Below are 27,614 nucleotides of genomic sequence, written 5' to 3'. Positions count from 1 at the left end.
TCACTGTCTGGTATGGAGGGGCTACTGCACAGGACCAAAAGAAGCTGCAGAGGGTTGTAAATCTAGTCATCTCCATCTTGGGTACTAGCCTACAATGTACCCAGGACGTCTTCAGGGAGCGGTGTCTCAGAAAGGCAGTGTCCATTATTAAGGACCCCCAGCACCCAGGTAGGAGGTACAGAAGCCTGAAGGCACACACTCAGCGATTCAGGAACAGCTTCTTCCCCTCTGTCATCCGATTCCTAAATGGACATTGAACCCTTGAACCCTTTTTAATATATATTATTTCTGTTTTTTGCACAATTTTTAATCTATTCAACAGATGTTTACCGTAATTGATTTATTTATTACTATTATTATAGTTTGTTTTTTTTCTTCTACATTATGTATTGCATTAAACTGCTACTGCTTAAGTTAACAAATTTTACAACATATGCTGGTGATAATAAACCTGATTCCGATTCATCGACCACTTCCACTGGCAGCTCGTTCCACACTCTCAACACCCTCTGAGTGAAGAAGTTCCCCCTCAGGTTCCCCTTAAACATTTCACCTTTCACCCTTAACCTATGACCTCAGTGGCGAGAGCCTGCTTGCATTTACCCTGTCAGTACCCTTTATAATTTTGTACACCTCTAATTTCCTCGCATTCATCTACATTCCAAGGATTGCAGTCCTAAAGTCCTAACCCTAACCTGTACAAACTTTCCCTATAACTCTGGTCCTCAAAGTTCCAGCAATGTCCTTGTAAATTTTCTCTGTACTCTTTCAACCTTGTTTACATCTCTCCTGTAGGTAGGTGACCAAAACTGCACACAATACTTCAAATTAGGCCTCACCAACATCTTATACAACTTCAACATAACATCCCATCTCTGGTATTCAATACTTTGCTTTATGACGTACAAGGTGTTAAAGTTCTCTTTTTGAGTACATTCTAATGTGTACAGTAGAAGCAAGAGGGTACCTTGGATGGAATAGTTTTCCTTGGTGTAATATCTGTGTTGAGCCGGGGAATCTCATGGCTATTCATCAGTACTCACTAGGAGGGAGCCAAGTTAGGGCAGAGGCACACTGATATTCTGGACCATGCCTGAGTCGGTAAAGGGAACGAACACAGGGGTGTCTATCCCATTTCCCCATTCTGATAATCACCCAGCTTTACCTGTGCCCTGCACTTTCGGTGTAACTACAGCCCTGTATCAACTGCTCAGCCTCCTGAATGATTCAGAGTTCATCCAGCTCCAGCTCCAATTCCTTAAACTTTGAACAGTATAGCACAGAAACAGGCCCTTCGGCCTACAACGGTCTGTGAGAAGCTGTAGCTGAATGCACATCTTGAGGTGCAGTCTGCCTGCCTTCCCATATCTCGCAGGCAGGGCATTCCACTACTCTGCCAGGCATCCCCACTGCTCTAACTATGCAATCAGGAAGCAAGTTACCCAAAATCTACCGACAGCCCTCGCCTCTCCTCAATGAAGCCTTTCTGAGCCAAAGCCTCAACTCCTCACTCTAACACTGTCCCATTCCAACACTACAATGAGCGCGTAAATCCTCAGGGGCCGAGAGGATTTACCTTGAGATGCCAGGTAAAGCAAGGGAGGAGGTTGCCGAGCCTCAGATGGAGATTTTTGTAACTTTGGAAGCTATGGGTGAGCTACCAGAAGCCTGGACGACAACTGATATTATCTGCTTGGCAAAGGGCAGTGCTTTAGACCTGGAAGCTACAGGCCGTGAGACTTCACTCTGCGGTAGGGAAGTAGCTGACAGGATTTACATTCACTTGGGAAGGAGGGGACCGATTAGGAGCAGACAGTGTGGTTTTGTGCAGGGAAGATCATGTATCACAAATCTGAGTTTACTGAGGAGACAACTCTCTCCTGATGAAGGATCTCAGCCCGAAATGTCGACTGTTTATTCCCTTCAGAGATGCTGCCTGACCTGCTGTTGATTTGGACAGAAGAGGGTATGAGCCGAATGAGGGCAAATGGAACCAACGTAGATATGGTTAGCACAGCCGAGTTGGGCAGAAGGGCCTGTTTCTGTGCCTCGAGGTTCTATGTTTCCTTCAGGTGCTGAACACTCCCCACTGAATCTCTACAGTGTTCAGCCCCTCGAATCGACGGCAGATCATCAATCAAACCCACTGACCCATTTCCCTGAATACCCGACAGCCCAGTGCCGATCCAGTTCCCAATCCTGAACCACCCTGGGGCCTGGGACGAATTTCACTGCACTCCTTCCTATGTTTCAAGTCACTGCCATAACCCACCAGTTCCACTTCAGGGCATATTTACGTCTGCAGTTGTGTTGCAGGGCGTTGCCATAGAAGCCCATCTTGCAGCGCTCGCAGTGCGGCCCCTCGGTGTTGTACAGGCACGTCAGGCAGCGGCCTGTCTCCCGGTCGCACGACTGTGGGTTGCTGATGTCAATGTTGCCGTGACACTGGCAGGGCTCACACCTGCCGCCTGGTAACAAGGGGTTTCCGTAGTAACCAGCCGCACACTGCTCACATCGGGAACCTGTCAACGGAATAGCAGGGCTGACGAGCTAGATTTCAATGACACGTTTTCCGTGAATTACTTCTGGGGGCCTAGAGTGGCTACAGGTGCCCCACAACGCGGTTTCCTCCCCATCAGGGGTTAGAGGAGATTTGGTTTTTCACCAGGTTTCCCACTGTGAGCACCGTGCTCTTCTCCGCCCTGGAGCTGATTCCGCAAAGGAAAACCTTTCACTCTCTTCGAACACCCAGACATCTCGCAACCTCTGTGAGAGTCCGATACGAATCTGCCCCACCACTCCATCGGTGATGAAGCACCGGGAACGCTAAGTCTCTGACCGAGGAGGGTCGGAAATCATATACGCAGGTTCCTCAGAATCAAGGACAAAAGGCCCGGGATTAAATGGTGAAGCCCGCGAATCGGAGATCTCGACAAACAGGGGCAATTCTACGAGGAATCTCACGAGCAGACAGGGATACCAGTACTCTGTCCAAGTGGACAGTCCCACTCACACACTGACCCTCACTGGGGGACAGTCCCACACACACACTGACCCTCACTGGGGGGACAGTCCCACACACACACTGACCCTCACTGGGGGACAGTCCCACACGCACACTGACCCTCACTGGGGGGATGGTCCCAGACACACACTGACCCTCACTGGGGGACAGTCCCACACACACACTGACCCTCACTGGGGGGACGGTCCCACACACACACTGACCCTCACTGGGAGACGGACACACACACACACTGACCCTCACTGGGGGACGGTCCCACACGCACACTGACCCTCACTGGGAGATGGACACACACACACACTGACCCTCACTGGGGGACGGACACACACACACACTGACCCTCACTGGGGGACGGTCCCACACACACACTGACCCTCACTGGAGGACGGTCCCACACTCACACTGACCCTCACTGGGGGACGGTCCCACACACACACTGACCCTCACTGGGGGACGGTCACATACACACACACACTGACCCTCACTGGGGGACGGTCCCACACACACACACTGACCCTCACTGGGGGACAGTCCCACACACACTGACCCTCACTGGGGGACAGTCCCACACACACACTGACCCTCACTGGGGGGACAGTCCCAGACACACACTGACCCTCACTGGGGGACGGTCCCACACACACACTGACCCTCACTGGGGGACAGTCCCACACACACACTGACCCTCGCTGGGAGACGGACACACACACACACACACACACTGACCCTCACTGGGGGGGACGGTCCCACACACACACTGACCCTCACTGGGGGACAGTCCCACACACACACTGACTCTCACTGGGGGGACAGTCCCACACACACACTGACCATCACTGGGGGAACGGTCCCACACACACACACACACACAATCACTGGGGGGGACGGTCCCACACACACACACTGACCCTCACTGGGGGACGGACACACACACACACACACACTGACCCTCACTGGGGGACGGACACACACACACACACTGACCCTCTCTGGGGGACGATCCCACACACACACTGTGACCCTCACTGGGGGACGGACCCACACACACACACACACTGACCCTCACTGGGGGACGGTCCCACACACACACTGACCCTCACTGGGGGACAGTCCCACACACACACTGACCCTCGCTGGGAGACGGACACACACACACACACACACACTGACCCTCACTGGGGGGGACGGTCCCACACACACACTGACCCTCACTAGGGGACAGTCCCACACACACACTGACTCTCACTGGGGGGACAGTCCCACACACACACTGACCATCACTGGGGGAACGGTCCCACACACACACACACACACACACACACACACACACACACACACACAATCACTGGGGGGGACGGTCCCACACACACACACTGACCCTCACTGGGGGACGGACCCACACACACACACACACACACACACTGACCCTCACTGGGGGACGGTCCCACACACACTCTGACCCTCACTGGGGGACAGTCCCACACACACACTGACCCTCGCTGGGAGACGGACACACACACACACACTGACCCTCACTGGGGGGGACGGTCCCACACACACACTGACCCTCACTGGGGGATAGTCCCACACACACACTGACTCTCACTGGGGGGACAGTCCCACACACACACTGACCATCACTGGGGGACGGACACACACACACACACACTGACCCTCTCTGGGGGACGATCCCACACACACACTGTGACCCTCACTGGGGGACGGACCCACACACACACACACACACACTGACCCTCACTGGGGGACGGTCCCACACACACACTGACCCTCACTGGGGGACGGACACACACACACACACTGACCCTCACTGGGGGGGACGGTCCCACACACACACTGACCCTCACTGGGGGACAGTCCCACACACACACTGACTCTCACTGGGGGGACAGTCCCACACACACACTGACCATCACTGGGGGAACGGTCCCACACACACACACACACACACACACATACACACACACAATCACTGGGGGGGACGGTCCCACACACACACACTGACCCTCACTGGGGGACGGACACACACACACACACTGACCCTCTCTGGGGGACGATCCCACACACACACTGTGACCCTCACTGGGGGACGGATCCCCACACACACACACACACACACACACTGACCCTCACTGGGGGACGGGCCCACACACACACACACACAGTGCCCCCTACCTGTGTATCCTGGTTTGCAGTTACATAGCACCTGCCTTGTCCTGCTGTCCTGGTAACAGGAGTTGGCAAAGTTGCGGCCACTGCCTGGCGCTCCAGGACAGGGGCACGGTCGGCATTGTTCACCCGAACCAAGCACCGGGTTCCCGTAGTAACCGTCAGCACATCTACAGCGGGTGACAGGAAACCGCATCAGTATCACCGTTTCAAGATCTGGCATTGGGGATAGCTGGGCACAAGCGGGTCAGGGTGTCAGGGATCAAATGGGTAAAAATGTGGGGTCGGGGGTCAGGGACATGGGGTCAAGGGGGTTAGGATGTGGGTTCAGGGAGTCAGGAGTTCTGGGATAGGGGTCTGTCACTGCGTTGCTACACACACAGACATAGCACTCCCACAGCGCTCAGCTTGTCACCGCTGGTAATGATTTAAAATCCCCTCCCCACGCCTTTTCCTTCTCGATGAGCTGCCAACCACAGCTGATGAGACCCATCTGCCCGAAGCGACTGGTTTTAAGTAAACCGCTTTGCCCCTTCTCCTGTCAGTAGAAATGGTTCTGCTGGGCTTAGCAGCTAAACCACACGTGAAGGCCAGGAGCTGGACATGGTTATCAGAGGCTATTTGAGACGCACGCCATTGGGAGCATTTAACAGATAGTGGGAGCTTGTTCCCATTACCACCCCCGGCAATAACTACCAGGATCAGGCATCTAGAGAGGAATAGAGAGTCAATGTGTCAGGCCAAAACCCTGGCATAGGTTAATTGAGGCTCCAGAACAAGACAGAGAGCGGGGTTGATTTGGGATGGGAAGGAGGGGGAGAGGAACACATGGTCTCTGATTTGGGACGGGAAGGAGGGGGAGAGGAATACAGGGTTCCTGATTTGGGATGGGAAGGAGGGGGAGAGGGACACATGGTTCCTGATTTGGGATGGGAAGGAGGGGGAGAGGAACACAGGGTTCCTGATTTGGGATGAGAAGGAAGGGGAGAGGGACACATGGTTCCTGATTTGGGATGGGAAGGAGGGGGAGAGGAACACAGGATTCCCGATTTGGGATGGAAGGAGGGGGAGAGGAACACATGGTTCCTGATTTGGGACGGGAAGGAGGGGGAGAGGGACACATGGTTCCTGATTTGGGATGGGAAGGAGGGGGAGAGGAACACATGGTTCCTGATTTGGGATGGGAAGGAGGGGGAGAGGAACACATGGTTCCTGATTTGGGATGGGAAGGAGGGGGAGAGGAACACAGGGTTCCTGATTTGGGACGGGAAGGAGGGGGAGAGGAACACAGGGTGGGGTGAACAGAGTGGGTCATCTGGAAGGGATGAAGCTCCCATTGGACCGGAGTGGCCAGGACTTACCGTTCGCAGTGGGTGCCGGTAGTGGGGCTACGGCAGTTGAGACAGACTCCAGTCCGCTGGTGACAGTGGTCAGCGTGCCCGTTACACTGGCAGGGCCGGCAGTGTGGGAAGCCCCAGTGTCCCGGCTGGCACTGGCTGCACTGGGTGCCGAAGGCCCCGGCTCGGCATGGGCACTGGCCACTGACTGGCTCACAGAGCATGGAGATGGATCCTTCTCGGCTGCAGCTGCAGGCTGTGGGAGGGGACACAGAGTGAACACCCCTCACAAAGCCCCCACTGCCCTCCTCACCCCCTCCCTCTCTCTTGCTCCACCCTCCCCCCTCCTTTGTCACACCATCCCCTCCACCCTCCCTTCCCTGCCACTCATCTGCACTCCCTCCATTCCAACCTCTCTCCCCTCCCCTCCCCTCAACCTCACTCCCCCTCCCTTCCCCTCCTCCCCACTCCCCCTCCCCTCAACCTCACTCCCCCTCCCCACTCCTCAACCCCAGTCCCCCTCCCCTCCCCCTCTTCCCCGCTCCCCTCCCTCCACTCCCCACCCCTCCTCCTCAACCCCACTCCCCAACCCTCCCCTCCTCTCCTCCCCACTCACCCTCCCCTCCTCCCCACTCCCCACTCCCCACCCCCCCCTCATCCCCACTCCCCCTCCCTTCAACCCCACTTCCCCACCCCTCCCCTCCTCCCCGATCCCTCACCCTCCCCTCCACTCCACTCTTGTCCTCTCTCCCCTCCTTTCCGCCCTCTGCCTCACGCCTCTCCTGTCCCCTGCCCGCAGTGCAGAAGCTAGACCGAGGTATTTGATTGGTCCAGAGCCCCAAGCCCTTCAACGTACGGATCTACCCCAGCATCCCACTCGAACCCCCTTAACCCAAGGGTTCCCCAGCCCCTCCCAGGAGGTCCTTTATTTCCAAATTCACGGTCCATGAGCCAACCCCTTTAATTTTAGGAACAGTTTCTTCCCTTCTGCCCTGGCCGAAACAGCCCTTCAGCCCATCTTACCCCTGCAGCCCCCTGGTCCAAAGCCGAAGGTGCCAGGAGCACACTGGTGGCAGCGGCGGCCCAGCAGGTTAGGTTTGCAGCGGCACTGCCCGCCGCTGGCTGCACACTCTGAGCTCAGGGCGCCCTGGGGATCGCACTGGCACGCTGCAAATAAGAAAAGCATACGCTCACCACAGGGCTACTGGTGCTTCGCGGGCGTTGATGGTGGCAGAGCAGTTAAAGTGTCAGCAATACAATCTGTGTCACCTTCTGCAAGGACTGTGTATGTTCTCCCCGTGACCCTGGGGGTTTCCTCTGGGCTCTCTGGTTTCCTCCCACAGTCCAACAATGGATACAATAGGGTCAGTAACTTGTGGGTTTGCTTTGTTGGTGCTGGAAGTGTGGCGACACTTGTGGGCAGGATGAATATCAGCCACGGTTGAATGGCAGGACAGAACGGATGGGCTGAATGGCTGAATTCAGTCACATGGCTCAACCTGTGAGGAGGAAGTTCTGGATTCCGAGCCCGTGAGGGATGAGTTGGGAAGTTGGTGACCGGAGTGGAATGTGTGGGTGGTGCTGTTTCCCCTCCCTGTTCTCACCTCTTAGGAGAGGTGGGGGACGGGGGGGTTGGGTCAAAAGCTGGCGAGAGAACGAACGAGGTTGCAGGAGACGCAGGCTGCCCCAGGGAGGCAACCAGCATGAAAGGACGTTCACTCACGCAGAGCACCGTTGTAGACCACAGCGGACATGCTACCGATCAGCTGGGCGCAGACTTCAGTCACCATCGGAGTGACTACACCAATGCTATCACTGTGACAACGATATCGCTCGAAGGCTTCCTTTCGCCGAATGGAGGCGGCATCTCCAGCGATGAACATCTCCAGGGAGGAGTAGCGAGGCACCAGCACAATCTGAAGGGCGAGAGGGCAGTGATCAGGCAGCCCTGGTGGACGATGACTCTGGCTCCAGCTGACCGAACTGTCCAATGTCCAGTGAACCCATCCCAGCTGACCAATGTCCAGTGAACCCATCCCCGCTGACCGAACTGACCAATGTCCAGTGAACCCATCCCCGCTGACCGAACTGTCCAATGTCCAGTGAACCCATCCCCGCTGACCGAACTGTCCAATGTCCAGTGAATCCATCCCAGATGACTGAACTGTCCAATGTCCAGTGAATCCAGCCCAGCTGACCAATGTCCACTGAACTCATCCCAGCTGACCAATGTCCAGCGAACCCATTCCAGCTGATCAAACTGTTCAACGTCCAGTTAACCCATCCCCGCTGACCAAACTGTCCAATGTCCAGTGAACCCATCCCAGCTGACCAATGTCCAGTTAACCCATCCCCGCTGACCAAACTGTCCAATGTCCAGTGAATCCATCCCAGATGACTGAACTGTCCAATGTCCAGTGAATCCATCCCAGATGACCGAACTGTCCAATGTCCAGTTAACCTGTCCCAACTGACCGATGTCCAGTGAATCCATCCCAGTTGACCGAACTGTCCAATGTCCAGTGAATCCAGCCCAGCTGACCAAACTGACCAATGTCCAGTGAATCCAGCCCAGCTGACCAATGTCCACTGAACTCATCCCAGCTGACCAATGTCCAGTCAACCCATCCCAGCTGACCAATGTCCAGCGAACCCATTCCAGCTGATCAAACTGTTCAACGTCCAGTTAACCCATCCCCGCTGACCAAACTGTCCAATGTCCAGTGAACCCATCCCAGCTGACCAATGTCCAGCGAACCAATCCCAGCTGACCAAACTGACCAATGTCCAGTGAATCCATCCCAGCTGACTGAACTGACCAATGTCCAGTGAACCTCTCCCAGCTGACCGAACTGTCCAATGTCCAGTGAATCCAGCCCAGCTGACCAATGTCCAGTGAACTCATCCCAGCTGACCAAACTGTCCAACGTCCAGTTAACCCATCCCAGCTGACCAATGTCCAGTGAACTCATCCCAGCTGACCAAACTGACCAACGTCCAGTTAACCCATCCCAGCTGACCACTGTCCAATGTCCAGTGAGCCTAAACCAACTGACTGAACTGTCCAACGTCCAGTGAACCTGTCCCAGCTGACCAGTGTCCAATATCCCATGAACCTGCCCTGACTGACTGAACTGTCCAATGTCCAGTGAACCTGTCTTAACTGATCGAACTATCTAATGTCCCGTGAACGTATCCCAGCTGACTGAACTGTCCAATGTCCCTTGAAGGTGTCCCAGCTGACCAAGCCATCAAATGTCCCAGCTGTGAGCTCCCTCTGGTCAGACCTGAGCAGCAAGACCAGAACTGTAGTTTCTCATCCCTAGCTAACCGAGTTCTGTTCCCACACCAGGTCCACCGACCCACATTGGAACAAGATGCAGAATAGACAAAACTGGCTTGTGTATGGTATCACACACCCTAACTCACACATATGCACAAACACACACACATACATGTTACAAACGTACCTGCACACATGCTACAAGCACATTTACACACACAGGTACAAACACACCTGCATACATATGCAGATACACTGGTACAGTTTAAAGGAAATTTATTATCAAAGTACATATATATCACCATATACAACTCTGAGATTCACCTTCCTGTGGGTATTCACAGCAAATCCAAGAACTATAACAGAATCAATGACTGCACCCGACCAGTGTGCAAATACAAAAGTGAAAAATAAATAAATCGGCAATAAATATCGAGAACATGAGGTGAAAAGTCCTTAACAGTGAGTCCAATAGTTGTGGGAACAGTTCAGTGATGGAGTGAGTGAAGCTGAGTGAGGTTATCCTCTCTGGGTCAGGAGGCTGATGGTTGAGGGGCAATAACAGTTCCTGAAACCCGTACACACCAAAGACAGACAGACAGACAGACAGACAGACAGACACACACACACACACACACACACACACACACACATACATTACCGTATGATATAGACGTAGAATTAGGCCATTTGGCCCACCGAGTCTACTCCAACATTACCATGGCTGATCCATTTCCCTCTGACCCCCAATCTCCTGCCTTCTCCCCATATCCTTTCGTGTCCTGACCAATCAAGAATCTATCAACATCTGCCTTTATTATTAGTAAAGACCTGGCCTCCACAGCTGCCTGTGGCAAAGAATTCCACAGATTCATCACTCTCTGGCTAAAGAAATTTCTCCTCATCTCCGCTCTAAACGAACACCTGTATCTTCAGGTCTGAGATTCTCCCACCAGAGGAAACATCCTCATCTCCGCTCTAAATGAACACCTGTATCTTCAGGTCTGAGATTCTCCCACCAGAGGAAACATCTGTGCAAAGAATTCCACAGATTCATCACTCTCTGGCTAAAGAAATTTCTCCTCATCTCCGCTCTAAATGAACACCTGTATCTTCAGGTCTGAGATTCTCCCACCAGAGGAAACATCCTGTCCACATTCACTCTATCAAGGCCTTTCACCATTCGATAGGTTTCAATGAGGTCACCTCTCATTTTTCTGAATTCCAGTGAATACAGGCCCAGAGCCATCAAATGCTCTTCATGTGACAAGCCACTCAATCCTCGAATTACTTTCATGACCCTCTCTAGTTTCTGCACATCCATTCAAAGATAAAGGGCCCAAACCTGTTCACAATACTCCGTGAGGCCTCACCAGTGCTTTATAAAGTCTCAACATTAAATTCTTGCTTTTATATTCTAGTCCTCTTGAAATGAATGCTAACATTGCATTTGCCTTCCTCACCACTGACTCAACCTGCAAATTAACTTTTAGGGAATCCTGCAGAAGGACTCCCAAGTCCCTTTCCACCAGACATCCTTTTAGAACGGAGATGAGGAGGAATTTCTTTAGCCAGAGAGTGCTGAATCTGTGGAATTTGTTGCACTTGATTGGTCAAGGATTCTTGAATGTTCTCTCCATTTAGCAAATAGTCTATCCTTTTATATCTTCTACCAAAGTGCATGACCATACACTTCCTGACTCTGTATTCCATTTGCCACTTTTTTGCTCATTCTCCTACTCTGTCTAATTCCTTCTGTAGCCTCTCTACTTCCTCAAAACTACCTGCCTCTCCACCTATCTTTGTATCATCCACAAACTTTGCAACAAAATCATCAATTCCATCATCCAAGTCAAGATTCAAGATTCAAGTACATTTACTATGAAAGGATGTATAGGTTATACAACCTTGAGATTTGCTTGCTCACATGGAGCCACAAAGCAAGAAACCTGAAAGAACCCAATTGAAAGAGAAAAAAATGAAAAGACCAACACTCGATGGCAAGAGATAGAAAAGAAAATACAAATCACGCAAATAATTGAAGTGAACAAAGGCATTCTGAATGAGTCCTCAGACCCAGACCCTGGAGCACCGCGGAGCAGGCCCAAAGCCTACTCATCACATTAACAGGAACAGGGCAGTCTTCATAGCCTCAGCACCATGGAGATGACCATTACGGAAAATGAGTGAAACCAGCTCTCGTCCCAACTGACACCCTATCTTTTCAGCCTTTCCGGGTCGGTGTATAAATTGACCCAGCAATGGAACAGCGAAATGCTCCGCATGCTGGAGAAAGCAGTGAACATCATGGCGAGTGAGTGAGATCTGTTCTCGCCTCCAATTTAGCTGGCGTAAGTTGTCTAGGCAGCACATTGCACCTCCACTAGGACCCAGGCCCTGCTGCTATGAAGGGCCCCAGATATAGACCATGCTACCCAGCGGCGAATCACTCCGGGCCCAAATTTCATCACCCAGCCCAAAGCCACTCTCAAGCTCTTCAAATCAGCTTGGTACCTAGAGCAATCCAAGTTCACACACGGGCCAGCTGTGTGGGCACCGGAACTCCTTCTGCATCGATTCATCCCTGAACTCGCCTCTTCACTGATTGCAGTGGTGATTTGACACAGTTTACCTCAGAAAAGGTATTCTTAGTGTAATCGGATTTCTTAGCCTTTTGACTAGCTGGAAGCTGTCGCACATGTTCAGTGGGGCCATCTTAACTGGAGTTGACATATAACATAAAAAGAATCGGTCCCAACACAGACCCCTGTGGAACATCAGTAGTCACCGGCAGCCATCCAGAAAAGGCTCCCTTTATTCCCACTCTTTGCCTCCTGTCTATCAGCCACTGCTTTATCCATGCTAGAATCTTTCCTGTAATACCACGGGCTCATAGCTTGTTAAGCAGCCTCATGTGTGGCACCTTGTCAAAGGCCTTCTGAAAATCCAAATACACAACATCCACCCAACCAACACACACAAAATGCTGGAGGAACTCAGCAGGTCAGGCAGCATCTACGGAAAAGAGCGCAGTCGACATTTTGGTCTGAGGCCCTTCGTCAGGACTGAAAAAAGACATGAGGAGTCAGAGTTAGAAGATCGGGGAGGGGAGGAAGAAACACGAGGTGATGGGTGAAACTGGGAGGGGGAAAGTAAAGTGCTGGGAAGTTAATCGGGGAAAGAGATATTGGGCTGGAGAAGGGGGAATCTGATCAGAGGACAGAATGCCACGGAAGAAAGAAACAGGGGAGGAGCACCAGAGGGAGGTGATGGGCAGGTAAGGAGATAATGAGAGAGAGGAAAATGGAATGGGGAATGGTGAAGGCGGGGGGCAATTATCGGAAGTACAAGAAATCGATGTTCATGCCATCAAGGTGTTGCTCCTCCAGCCTGAGTGTGGCTTCATTGCGACAGTAGAGGAGGCCGTGGACCGACATGTTGAAATGGGAATTAAAATGGGCGGCCACTGGGAGATCCTGCTTTTTCTGGCGGATGGAAAGTAGGCACTTGGCAAAGCGGTCTCCCAATCTACACTGGGTCTCATTGATATACAAGTGGCCACATTGGGAGCACCAGATACAGTAGAAGACCCCAACAGACTCACCTGGGGGCGGGGACTGTTTGGGGCCCTGAATGGTGGTGAGGGAGGAGGTGTAGGGGCAGGTGTAGCACTTGTTCCACTTGCAAGGGTAAGTACCCGGAGGGAGATCAGTGAGGAGGGACGAATGGACAGTGAGTTGCATAGGGAGCGATCCCTGCGGAAAGCAGAAAGTACGGGGAGAGAAGGATGTGCTTGGTGGTGGGATCCGGTTGGAAATGGTGGAAATTATGGAGAATGATGCGCTGGTTGCTGAGGCTGGTGGGATGGTAGGTATGGTCAAGAGAAACCCTGTCCCTGTTGAGGTGGCGGGAGGAAGGGGCAAGGGTAGACATGCACAAAATGGAAAAGATGTGGTTGAGGAAGGGAAGCCCCATTCTTTGAAGGAGGCAGACAACTCCATTCTGGAATGAAAAGCCTTTTCCAGAGAGCAGATGTGGCAGAGATGGAGGGATTGCTAGACGGAATGGCATTTTTACAAGTAACAGGGTAGGAAGAGGTATAATCCAGGTAGCTGTGAGAGTCCGTGGGTTTATAACAGACATCAGTAGATAAGCTGTCTCCAGAGATACAGACAGAGAGATTGAGAAAGGGGAGGGAGGTGTCAGAAATGGATTTGAGGGCAGGGTGGAAGTAGGAGGCAAAGTTGTTGAAGTCGACGAGCTCTGCATGGGTGCAGGAAGCAGCACCAATGTAGTTGTCGATGCAGTGTGGGAAAAGTTGGGGAGTGATACCATGGTAGGCTTGGAACACCGACTGTTCCACAGAGCTAACAAAAAAGGGAGGCATACCTGGGACCCATGCGAGAGCCCATGGCTACACCCAGGAGCCAAAGGAGAAATTATTGAGAGTGAGAACAAGTTCCACCAGATGGGAGACAGTGGTAGCAAAGGGATCCACAACATTCACTGACTCTCCTTTGTCTATCCTGCTTGTTATTTCTTCAAAGAATTCCAACAGATTTGTCAGGCAAGATTTTCCCTTGAGGAAACCATGCTGATCACAGTCTATTTTATCATGTGCCTCCAAGTACCCCAAAACCACATCCTTAACTATCAACTCCAACACCTTCCCAACCACTGAGGTCAGACTAATTGGCCTATAATTTCCTTTCTTCTGCCTCTCTTCCTTGAAGAGTGGACTGACATTTGCAATTTTCCAGTCTTCCAGAACCATTTCAGAATCTAGTAATTCTTGAAAGATCATTACTAATGCCTCCACAATCTCTTCAGTCACCTCGTTCAGAACTCTAGGGTGTGCACCATCTGGTCCAGGTGACTTACCTGACTTCAGCCCTTTCAGTTTTGCCAAGAACTTTCTCCTTAGTAATGGCAACTTCCCACACTAGTGGCTCCTGACACTCTATAACTTCCACCATACTGCTGGTGTCTTCCACAGTGGAAACTGATGCAAAATACTTATTCAGGTCATCTGCCATTTTGTTGTCCCCCATTAATACCTTTCCAGCATCGTTTTCCAGCAGACCAATATCGACTCGCGTCTCTTTTTCACTCTTCATGTATTTGAACAAACTTTTGGTATCCTCTCTAATATTATTGGCTAGCTTACTTTTGTATTCCATCTTTTCCTTCTTAATTTTTTTTTAGTTGTCTTCCATTGGTTTTTAAAAGCTTCCAAATCCTCTAACTACCCAGTAATTTTTGCTCTATTATATGCCCTCTCTTTGGCTTTTATATTGGCTTTGATTTCTCGTCAGCCACCCTTGTGTCATCTTGCCTTTAGAATACCTCTTCCTCTTTGGGATGTATATATACAGTGCCTTCCAAATTTCTTCCAGAAACTTTAGCCATTCCTGCTCTGCCATCAGCCTTGCCGGTGTTCTTTCTAAATCAATTTTAGCCAACTCTTCTCTCGTACCTCTGTAATTTCCTTTACTCCACTGTAATTTCAGGGTGAATTTGATCATATTATGATCACTTGTCCCTAAGGGTTCTTTTACCTGAAGCTCTCTAATCAATTCTGTTTCATTGCACAACACCCAATCCAGAATAACTGATCCTCTTGTGGGCTTAACCACGAGCTGCTCTGAAAAGCCATCTCGTAGGTATTCTTGAAATCCCCCTCCTGTAATCCAGTACCAAACTGATTTTCGCAGTCTATCTGCATATTGAAATCCCCATGACTATGGTAACATTGCCCTTTTGGTATGCAATTTCTATCTCCTGTTTAATTTGTAGACCACATCTTTACTATAGTTTGGGGGTCTGTATACAATCATAGGGTCTTTTCACCCTTGCAGTTCCTTAGCTCTATCCACAACGATTCAACACCTTCCGACCCTATGTTACACCTTTCTCATGATTTGACTTCATTTGTTACCAACAGAGCAATGCCTACATGCCCGTCCTTTCAATACAATGTGTATCCTTGGATATTAAGCTCCCAGCTATAGTCTTTCTTCTGCCACGATTCAGTGATGCCTACAACATCATACATGCAAATCTGTAACTGTGCTGCAAGTTCATCTACCTTATTCCATATACTGTGTGCATTCAAATATAACACATTCAGTCCTGCATTCACCCTTTCTGATTTTGTCTGCCTTTTACACTACAAATCAGGCATACTTGCACACACACACAGATATTACAGGCGGACACACACACAGATGTTACAGGCACATTTTGGCGCACACAGAAATATTCCAGGTGTATTTACACAGACAGACATTACAGGTGTACTTACATACAGACATTACAGACATGTTTGTGTGCACATAGAGACATTTTAGGTGTACATACACATAGACTTACACACACAGAGACATTACAGGCACATTAGCATACACACAGAGACAGTACAGGCACATTAGCTTACATACAGAGATATTACAGGCACATTAGTATACACACAGAGACATTACAGGTATACTCACACACAGATATTACACACACATAAGCATACACACACACAGACATTTCAGGCACCTTAGCGTACACACACAGACATTACAGGTGTATGGAGCAGTGGCATTGCACAGTTGGTAAAATATGAAATCAAATCATATAGAGGTGCCAGAGTAGGAAGGTGTTGAATCATTTTTGATAGAGCTAAGGAACTGCAAGTGTGAAAAGATTCTGAAGGGAGTTATATACAGACCCCCAAACTGTAGTAATGATGTGCCCTACAAATTACAACAGGACATAGAAAATACACGCCAAATGGGAAATGTTGCAATAGTCATGGGGGATTTTAATATGCAGGTAGATTGGGAAAATCAGGTTGGTGTTGGATTCCAGGAGAGGGAATTTCTAGAGTGCCGATGAGATGCTTTTTAGAGCAGCTGGTGGTTCAACCCACAAGAGGATCAGCTACTCTGAATTGGGTGTTACGTAATGAACCCGAATTGATTAGAGAGCTTACGGTAAAAGAACTCTTAGGGACAAGTGATCATAATATGATCAAATTCACCCTGGAATCTGAGACAGAGAAGCTAAAATCAAATTTATCAGTATTAGAGTGGAGTAAAGGCAATTACGAAGACACGAGAGAGGAGTTGGCTGGAATTGATCGGAAAAGAACACGGCAGGGATGACGGCAGAGCAGCAATGGCTGGAATTTCTGGAAACAATTCGGAAGGCACAGAATATATATAGACACATCCCAAAGAGGAAGAAGTACTCTAAAGCCAAGATGACACAACTGTGGCTAACAAGAAAAGTCAGAGCCAACAGAAAGCGAACGAGAAGGCATATGATAGAGCAAAAATTAGTTACAGGATTGGGAGGCTTTTAAAAACCAACAAAAGGCAACTAAAAAATCATGAAGAAGGTAAAGATAGAATACAAAAGTAAGCAGCCAATAACATTAAAGACGATACCAAAAGTTTCTTGAGATACATAAAGTGTAAAAGAGAGGAGAGAGTAGATATCGGACCGCTGGAAAATAATGCTAGAGTGGAAGTCCTGGGGGACAACAAAATGGCGGATGAACTGAATAAGTATTTTGCATCAGTCTTCACTGTGGGACACACTAGCAGTATGGTGGAAGTTCCAGATATCAGGGGTCATGAAGTGTGTGAAGTTTCCATAACTAGAGAGAAGGTTCTCGGGAAACTGAAAGGTGTGAAGGTAGATGGTGTACACCTCAGGGTTCTGAAAGAGGGGCTGAAGAGATTGTGCAGGCATTAGTAATGATCTTCCAAAAATCACTAGACTCTGGAATGGTTCCAGACAACTGGAAAATTGCAAATGTTACTCCACTCTTCAAGAAGGGAGAGAGGCAGAGGAGAGGAAGCTATAGGCCAGTTAACCTGACCTCAGTGGTTGGGAAGATGTTGGAATCGATTATTAAGGATGAGGTCTCAGGGGACTTGAGGCTCATGATAAAATAGGCCACAGTCAGCATGGTTTCCTCAAGAGAAATTCTTGCCTGACAAATCTGTTGGCATTCTTTGAAGAAATAACAAGCAGAATAGACAAAGGAGAATCAGTTGATGTGTATTTGGATTTTCAGAAGGCCTTTGACAAGGGCCATACATGAGGCTGCTTAACAAGCTATGAGCTCATGGTATTACAGGAAAGATTCCAGCATGGATAAAGCAGTGGCTGATTGGCAGGAGGCAGAGAGTGGGAATAAAGGGGACCTTTTCTGGTTGGTTGTCAGTGACTAGTGGTGTTCCACAGGGGTCTGTATTGGGACTGATTTTTTTTTTACATTATATGTCAATGATTTGGATGATGGAGTTGATGGTTTTGTTGCAAACTTTATGGATGATACGGAGATAGATGGGCAGGTAGTTTTGAGGAAGTAGAAAGGCTACAGGAGTACTTAGACAGATTAGGAGAATGGGCAAAGAAGTGGTAGATGGAATATAGTGTTGGGAAGTGTACGGTCATGGACTTTGGTAGCAGAAATGAAAGAGTTGACTAGTTTCTAAAGGAAGAAAAAATCCAAAAACTGATGTGCAAAGGAACTTGGGAGACCTTGTGCAGGATTCCCTGAAGGTTAATTTGTAGATTCAGTCTGTGGTGAGGAAGGCAAATGCAATGTTAGCATTCATTTCAAGAGGACTAGAATATAAAAGCAAGGATGTCATGTTGAAACTTTATAAAGTACTGGCGAGGCCTCACTTGGAGTATTGTGAGCAGTTTTGGGCCCTTAGAAAGGATGTGATGAAACTGGAGACGTATGAAATGATGTTCATGAAAATGATTCCAGGATTGAATGGCTTGTCATATGTCATTTGCTGTACTCACTAGAATTCAGAAAAATGAGGGCTGACCTCATTGAAACCTATTGAATGGTGAAAGGCCTTGATAGAGTGGATGTGGAGAGGCTGCTTCCCATGGTGGGCGAGTCTAAGACCAGAGGACACAGCCTCAGATTAGAGGGGTGTCCTTTTAGAATGGAAATGAGGAGGAATTTCTTTAGCCAGAGAGTGGTGAAACTGTGCAATTCTTTGCCACGGGAAGTTGTGGAGGCCAAGTCTGTATATTTAAGGCGGAGGCTGATAGATTCTTGATCGGTCAGAGCATGAAGGGATACAGGGAGAAAGTAGGAGATTGGGGCTGAGATGAAAATTGGATAAGCCACGATAAAATGGCGGAGTAGATATGATGGGCCAAATGGCCTAATTCTGCTCCTAGCAACACGCACAAAATGCTGGAGGAACTCAGCAGGCCAGGAAGCATTTATGGAAACGAGTACAGTTGACATTTCGGGCCAAAACCCTTCAGCAGGACGTTTTTCCATAGATGCTGCCGGGCCTGCTGAGTTCCTCCAGCATTTTGTGTGTGTTGCTCAGATTTCCAGCATCTGCAGATTTTCTCGTTTGTAATTCTGCTCCTATATTTTATGGTCTTATTCGCACACACACGCAGACACACTACAGGTGACTTGCAAATATACAGACATTACAGGCATATTTGGGCACACATGCAGACTTTACAGTGAGACTTACACATAGGCAGACATACCAGGTGGATGAATATAGTCTTCTCAGGGTTCTAGCCAGGTACGTGTTTCGATTTTAAACTTTGCCATCTTCATCAGGGATGATGCCTGGGCATGGCTAGTCTGGTGGTATTTATACTCCGTCGTCCACACCTCCTGATTGGTTAGTCCCCATCCAATCAGGTTTCTGCTCTCCCACCTTGTTTACAGTCAAATTCCAGTTCTTACTTAGAGTGAGAATTTTGTCTACATTAAAATTCTTTACCTCTAGTTTTATTTCAATAGCTTCATTTACCAGGTGGTCCCAAAAGCCAGTGGCACGGTACTGGATTTTTGTGCCATTGAAGTCAATCCTACAGCCATTTCGAATGCAATGTTCTGCTCCAGCGGATTTCTCCAACTAACCCAAGTGGATACACCTCCCGTGCTCCTTGATGCGTGTTTTCACCACACGTCCCGTCTGGCTGATAGACGCTGCTTCACATTCACCGGAAATCCTGTAAACACCAGCCAACCTGAGTCCCAGGTCAGCTTTGACCCACATAAACTGTGATTGTGGATGGATTAATATGGTGTTTCTTCAGGATCCTGGCAATCCTTCCAGAAACCATGGAAATATAGGAAAGACGGGCAGTAGCGATGGGTTCCTCTTCGCTGTTAGGTTCCCTGGTTTTTCCGTCGGCCCTTTTAAGGAGCTGATTGATTTCCTTCACCTTGTAACCATTCTGTAGGAACGTCGCATGTAATCGTCTTATTTCCAAACATTCAATTTACGATGGAGATGGAGAAGAATCATTGCTTCCCGTCCCCTGACATTCTAATACGATGGAAAGCAGATGGTATCCTTGGACATGGCGTCTGTTGGAAACCCACTCACACAGACTTATACCTCAACAGTAACAGCCGCCATCACACCTCCCAGTGCCGAGCGGTCCTTCCTACTTTGATTAACCGTGCAAAATCTATTTCAGACCTGGAGAGTCTTCGCGAGGAAGTAAGACGATTACGCACAATGTTCCTTGTTCTAAGTAAGATCTGGAACTGGATTGTAAACAAGGTGGACAGCGGAAACTTGATTGGGTGAGGACTATCCAGTCAGGACGATGGATATGGGCTATAAATACCACCAGGCTAGACATGCCCAGGTGAAAATGGCAGAGTTTGTCACCAAAACGTCGGTTAGAATCGATACCTCTACCCAGCTGGAAAGCCAAGAAAAGTTTATTAGTTATATAGGCCAGGAAAGCACTTAATCCTTTATCATGACAGGTATATTTACCCACACAGAGGCTACAAGCACATTTGCAGCACAGGCAGACATTACAGGTGTACATGCACGCACACACACACCAGAGATACAGGCGCACTTGCACACAGATGCAGAGATCACAGGCACATGTTTACTTTACTCACAGAGTCCACCAGAATGTTGGTGTTGGGATCGCGCACCCGTGGACGGTAACGCTTGAAGTCCAGTCGGATGGTGTAACTGACGGAGCGCTCAAGACAGACTGGCTGAGGCAGCACCACATACCTGTAAACAGGAATGAGAGTGTCAGCACACAGACAACGGGTCAGCGTCTGTGCTGGAGCTAGACAGGGATAGCTGGGAGAGAGAGATGGGGGGAAGAGATGGGGGAGAGAGAGGGGGGAGAGAGTTGGGGGAGAGTGTTGGGGGCAGAGAGTTGGGGGAGAGATTTGGAGGAGAGAGAGTTGGGGGAGAGAGAGTTGGGGAGAGAGAGTTGGGAGAGAGAGTTTATAGAGAGTTGGATGGGAGAGAGTTGGGGGAGAGAGTTGGGGAGAGAGTTGAGGGAGAGAGTTGGGGGGAGAGAGTTGGGGGAGAGAGTTGGGGGGAGAGAGTTGGGGGAGAGAGTTGGGGGGAAAGAGTTGGGGGGAGAGAGTTGGGGGGAGAGAGTTGGGGGAGAGAGTTGGGGAGAGAGTTTATAGAGAGTTGGGTGGGAGAGTGTTGGGGGGAGAGAGTTGGGGGAGAGAGAGTTGGGGAGAGAGAGTTGGGTGGGAGAGAGTTGGGGGAGAGAGTTGGGGGCAGAGAGTTGGGGGAGAGATTTGGAGGAGAGAGAGTTGGGGGAGAGAGTTGGGGGAAAGAGAGTTGGGGAGAGAGTTGGGGAGAGAGAGTTGGGGGCAGAGAGTTGGGGGAGAGAGTTGGGGGAGAGAGAGTTGGGGGAGAGAGTTGGGGGAGAAAGTTTATAGAGAGTTGGGTGGGAGAGAGTTGGGGGGAGAGAGTTGGGGGAGAGAGAGTTGGGGGAGAGAGTTGGGGGCAGAGAGTTGGGGGAGAGATTTGGAGGAGAGAGAGCTGGGGGAGAGAGTTGGGGGAAAGAGAGTTGGGGAGAGAGAGTTGGGGAGAGAGAGTTGGGGGCAGAGAGTTGGGGGAGAGAGTTGGGGGAGAGAGAGTTGGGGGGAGAGAGTTGGGGAGAGAGAGTTGGGGAGAGAGAGTTGGGGGAGAGAGTTGGGGGAGAAAGTTTATAGAGAGTTGGGTGGGAGAGAGTTGGGTGGGAGAGAGTTGGGGGGAGAGAGTTGGGGGAGAGAGAGTTGGGGGAGAGAGAGTTGGGGGAGAGAGTTGGGGGAGAGAGTTGGGGAGACAGAGTTGGGGAGACAGAGTTGGGGAGACAGAGTTGGGGAGACAGAGTTGGGGGAGACAGAGTTGGGGGAGACAGAGTTGGGAAAGAGAGGAAAGGAAGGAAGAGAAGAGAAATGAGTGAGAGAGATAGATTGTGTTGTTGGTTAGGGCAGAGATCTTTGAGTGTGTGAGAGTCAGTGAATACAGGTCACAGACACCATTGATCTGATGTGAACCATCTTTCTCTCCTCAGAAGCTGCAGGACACAAAACCTCCACAGTCGGTAATGGGACAGGTTTTACTCCCTCCGGTAGAGCACGTACCTTTGGCTCCAGAGTATTTATCTTCCTCACCTGAATCCAGATGGAAGGCTTGTGAAAAGCATGTCATCAGCAGGGATGGTGTTCCCACATGGACTGCTGGTAGGGATGGGTCCCGGACGAACGATGGAAATGAACACCTTCTCCCAGTCCTCCGGAAACTGAAATACCGACAGACTATAAGGCCAAGAGCAAAAAATGCAGAACAGAGCACAGAACAGCACCACACAATACAGGCCCAATAGCTCCGAAGGTACCTGACCGCCAATCCAAAGTCCAAAGACGGCTGAGAGAAACAATGGGGTTTCTCATTATCATTATCATTATCAGGACTACTGTCTACACGGGGCCCTTAGCATTTGCAATGATCCCTCCCATCCGTCCAACAATCTCTTTGACCCCTACCATCAGGCAGGAGGTACTGTAGCATTAGGACAAGGACTGTTAGGATGGGAAACAGCTTCTTCCCCCAGACTGTGAGATACTGAACTCCCTGTCACCACCCAGGTCTCATTGAGCACGAAGCACCAGTGGTGTTATACTGTTTACTTGTTGACTCGTGTTGTAAATGCACCTTATTATTTGTGGTAATATTACTTTTTGTGTTGTGTGTGAGTTACATGTACTGTGTTGTGCATCTTGGTCCAAAGGAATACTGTTTTATTTGGCAGTATACGTTTATGCTTTGAACTTAAACTTGAGCTAATTAATCGAATCCATCTTTTCTGCATGATAGGATCCAAATCAGATTGTAACGCCCTGGTTAAGATATTACTGCTCATGTTGTAGGGTATTTCATTTAAATGGCTTTCTGTAGAAGCAGTGCGCTCTGCTGGTAGTGTTTGGGTTACCACTAAAGATAAGGGTCCTGCCCAGTCCTGCCAGAGAGTTTCAGCCCGAAATGTCGACTGTATTCTTTTCCTAGATGCTGCCTGGCCTGCTGAGTTCCTCTAGCATTTTGTGTGTGTTGTTAAAGATTAGGGGTTGTGATGTTCAGCTTAGGAATGTCGGGTCGGCCAATCAGGATGGTGGAATCAGAAGAAGGTTCTAGAGAATGCTGGGCGGAGAGGTTTTGTAACAAACACTGAGGTGGGTTGAGGTCTTTTTCGGCGGGAGATAGAGAGAGAGAAGCTTGAGAGACCTGGCCGTAGAATTTGATCCAACGGGAACGCGTGATTCGATGGAGTTCAAGAGGGGAAATCCTCCCGGTGATTGGTGAATAGGATTTGGCACTGTGAGTACAAGGACACCTCCAGCTTTCGGAAGATTTGAGCTCCAACTTTGTGCATATTTGACGGTTTTAATTATGATGGACCCTTCTGTTCTTTTTTTCCCTTTCTTCTTTAATTACGGTTTGGTTGTTAATATTCATAAATTTACTTGCTTTATGCAGAGTGGGGTCTGTTGTTTCTTGGTGACAGGCAATTGCACGGGGGAAGTATTCACACAGTATTCATTGCACGGGGGAAGTATTCACACAGTATTCGTCGCACGGGGGAAGTATTCACACAGTATTCGTCGCACGGGGGAAGTATTCACACAGTATTCGTCGCACGGGGGAAGTATTCACACAGTATTCGTCGCACGGGGAAGTATTCACACAGCATTCGTCGCACGGGGAAGTATTCACACAGCATTCGTCGCACGGGGGAAGTATTCACACAGTATTCGTCGCACGGGGAAGTATTCACACAGCATTCGTCGCACGGGGAAGTATTCACACAGCATTCGTCGCACGGGGGAAGTATTCACACAGCATTCGTCGCACGGGGGAAGTATTCACACAGCACTCGTCGCACGGGGGAAGTATTCACACAGCATTCGTCGCACGGGGGAAGTATTCACACAGCATTCGTCGCACGGGGGAAGTATTCACACAGCATTCGTCGCACGGGGGAAGTATTCACACAGCATTCGTCGCACGGGGGAAGTATTCACACAGCATTCGTCGCACGGGGGAAGTATTCACACAGCATTCATTGCACGGGGGAAGTATTCACACAGTATTCCTTGCACGGGGGAAGTATTCACACAGTATTCATTGCACGGGGGAAGTATTCACACAGTATTCATTGCATGGGGGAAGTATTCACACAGCATTCATTGCATGGGGGAAGTATTTACACAGATCGGGGTTCGGGTGGGCAAGACATCCCAACTTTCCGGTTCTGGTGGGACCCAAGTCATATCAACCCAAGATGTACGGAGTCTGAGAAAGGTTGGTTTCTCATTGCTGAGGCCGGGGGCTGTCAGTGAGGGGCTAACGAGTGAGGGGTTAGTGAGGGGCTAATGAGCCACATCTCTGGAGTTGCCCAGTAAAAAGGGGTTTCACGATTTATTATCACAGATCTCTGTCATGACATGTTTTGTGGCATCAGGCATAAATTTACTATGAATTACAATTAAAATATTTCAGTATTTCACCTTTCACTCTTAACCCATGATGTTTAGCTCTTATCTCACCAATCTCAGTGGAAAACGCCTGCTTGCATTTACCCTCTCTATACCCCCTCATAATTTTGTAGACGATTTTTGACTAGATGGGTCAAAGGGAGCCTGCTTCTGTGCTCTGCGACTCAACGCCCGATCACTGCAGTTCAGACACCTTCTGACCTGTGTTTGAGGACTTTACACCAGTGTTTTTTTGTTCTCAATGTGTGTTCCCTCTTGTTATTAAGGCATCCGTTAGTAAGGCCATGGATCTGCTCCAGGAAAGTCTTCACAGCAGGCCTGGGCAAGGTTGTGTGGATGACTGGCAGCTGCCCATGCTGCAAGTCTCCCCTCTCCACGCCACTGATGTTGTCCAAGGGAAGGGCAAGGGCCGATACAGCTTGGCACCAGTGTCGTCCAGGGCACTGTGTGGTTAAGTGCCTTGCTCAAGGACACAATACTCTGCCTCGGCTGGGGCTCGAACTCACGACCTTCAGATCGCTAGTCCAATGCCTTAACCACTTGGCCACGCCCCTCCTGTTAGAAGTGTGTATGATTGGAATTTTCTTCTCACAGTTGTGTATTTGATGCTGTGTGCCTGGGATGCTGCTGAAAGTAAGTTTTTGTTGCACCTGTGCAGATGGCAATAAACTCCACTTGGACTTAACCTGCCCTGGCCTGCTGATGAGGTGTATACAGCACAAAATAAACACAAGAGATTCTGCAGATGCAGTCAATGATGGAATGTCGATTTCTCTAATTTCCAGTAGTTTTCCCCTCTCCCCAATCCCTCTTCTTCTGTTCCTCACTCTGGTCTCCTACTTCTCCTCCTCACCTGCCCATCACCTACCTCCCTCTGGTTTCCCCTCCTTCCCCTTCTCCCATGGTCCGCTCTCCCCTCCTCTCACATTCCTTCATCTCCAGCCCTTTAACTTTTCCACCTATCACCTCCCAGCTTCTCACTTCATCGGTTGCTCTGCCACACACCCTACTGAGCCCATCACCTCCCAGAATGTCCTCCTTCCCCTCCCACAGCGTCCACACCCTGCCTGTCCAGTTATGATGAAGCGTCTCGGCCCGAAACCCTGACTGTTCATCCTTTTCCATAGATGCTGCCTGATTTTCCGAGTTCCAGAGTTTTCTGTGTGTGTTCTTTGGATTTCCAGCATTTGCAGAAACTCTTGTGTTTCCGCCTTTGAAATAAATTCTGAATTTTCCACTTTTGGGTTATTGTGCTCCCCACCCTCACCCTTTCCCATTCATTCATCCTCCGTTCACCTGGATCACCTCTCCCATATCTAGTTCACATCACCCCTCTCATCCCTCCCCTGGAAGACAGCCCGATGATCCAGTCGTCTGCTGAGTTCCTCCTGCATTTTGTGTGTGCTGGGAATAGAGGTCAATGTGCAGTGTATTCTCATACTCTCAAGTCCACGTCTTCACATGACGATAAACTCCACACTGTCTGACTGCGCTGTGCCCTGCCAGAGCCAGTGGACTGCGAGGGAGCTGCAGTAGCTGCATTGTGCAGTAGGTGGCGCTGCAGTGCAGCCTGGCGCCGGGTTAAACTGCACTGACTGGGCACCTGGGCACCTGGGCACCTGGGCACCTCAGCACAGGCACCACAGTCCCAGTCCGCTGGCACTCACCCTCACAGACCAAACATGGAGAGGGATGTGACAGCATACAGACACAACAGCCAAAGTACCTCAGCTACTTCAAACAGTTCAGCCACACAGTAAACTCACCCACCCGCTGCCCAATGGACCTGCACCAGGAAATGGCTTTGAACAGACTATGTCAGCCAAACTTTGAAACACGATAGTGTAGAGATGTCACACACTATGTCTGACCCCACGAGTGTGCGATGGGACAGTGTGGAGGGAGCTTCACTCTATCTGACCCCGGGAGTGTGTGATGGGACAGTGTGGAGGGAGATTCACTCTGTGTCTGACCCCGGGAGTGTGTGATGGGGCAGTGTGGAGGGAGCTTCACTCTATCTGATCCCGCGAGTGTGTGATGGGGCAGTGTGGAGGGAGCTTCACTCTATCTGACCCCACGAGTGTGTGATGGGATGGTGTGGAGGGAACTTCACCCTGTGTCTGACCCTGAGACTGTGTGATGGGACAGTGTGGAGGGAGATTCACACTGTGTCTGACCCCGGGAGTGTGTGATGGGACGGTGTGGAGGGAGTTTCACTCTGTGTCTGACCCTGAGAGTGTGTGATGGGATGGTGTGGAGGGAGTTTCACTCTGTGTCTGACCCCAGGAGTGTGTGATGGGACGGTGTGGAGGGAGTTTCACTTTATTCAAGAGAGATTGTATTTTCTCTTTGATCTGATTCCACTGGCTGGACTTTTGAGTTTCTGTGAGCTAGGCTGACGTCGTTCAAAAGGTCAGCGAGATGCTGCCAGTGTGATGCTGATAAGACAGGGCTGTTTCGGAATGGGCTGGAGAAATGTTGTATCAAGAGCATTAGAACCTGCCTGGTGTGGGCCCCGTATTAATGAACCCAGAGGCCTAAGCATGTAGAGAACTCGGTTCTCTGCACTGATCCCATCCCTCAAGTGCCCCCATGCAGCTGTGCACCCTCTGGCCCCTCAGTAATATGGCTCCTGTTGTGTTGTGTGTCTGGGCTGACAATCAGGCCTCAGAGTGATGTCTCCCGTACGGCAGGTCTCGGCCCAACATGTCCCCGGAGCCGCGGGCTTCCCCCAGCCTCATGCTCACCTGTGACTCATAGCGGATCACCAGATCATACTCCATGGAATACGGGATGTTGTTGATGTGGAATTCCAGCACGCCGCGCTCCGGCACCTTGGCAAATCCAGAACCAGTCCACGTGACGGGCCGGTGACTAGAGCGTTCCCGGGTCACAGCAGTTACTCCCTGCAGCAGGAGAGGCTCGGGGTCAGAACCGGCCCAGCGAGGGACAGGGAGCACC

At 50.1% G+C, this 27,614-nt stretch overlaps 1 protein-coding gene across 1 annotated transcript in view; it reads right to left on the bottom strand.

Annotated features, from left to right (window-relative positions):
- LOC134356988 (laminin subunit beta-2-like) overlaps positions 1–27,614 on the bottom strand; it is a 142,483-nt gene that overhangs the window by 35,881 nt on the left and 78,988 nt on the right. Inside the window, exons 14-21 of the mRNA XM_063068281.1 lie at positions 27,401–27,559; positions 22,275–22,402; positions 20,760–20,880; positions 8,273–8,465; positions 7,573–7,716; positions 6,574–6,805; positions 5,219–5,382; positions 2,298–2,522 (exon numbers count right to left, since the gene is read on the bottom strand). Coding sequence (XP_062924351.1) covers positions 2,298–2,522; positions 5,219–5,382; positions 6,574–6,805; positions 7,573–7,716; positions 8,273–8,465; positions 20,760–20,880; positions 22,275–22,402; positions 27,401–27,559 — 1,366 coding nt within the window. The remainder of the gene's footprint in view (positions 1–2,297; positions 2,523–5,218; positions 5,383–6,573; positions 6,806–7,572; positions 7,717–8,272; positions 8,466–20,759; positions 20,881–22,274; positions 22,403–27,400; positions 27,560–27,614) is intronic.

Source organism: Mobula hypostoma, chromosome 15, assembly GCF_963921235.1.
Source record: "Mobula hypostoma chromosome 15, sMobHyp1.1, whole genome shotgun sequence".
NCBI lineage: Eukaryota > Metazoa > Chordata > Chondrichthyes > Myliobatiformes > Myliobatidae > Mobula > Mobula hypostoma.
This window is presented reverse-complemented; position numbering and strand designations above follow the sequence as displayed.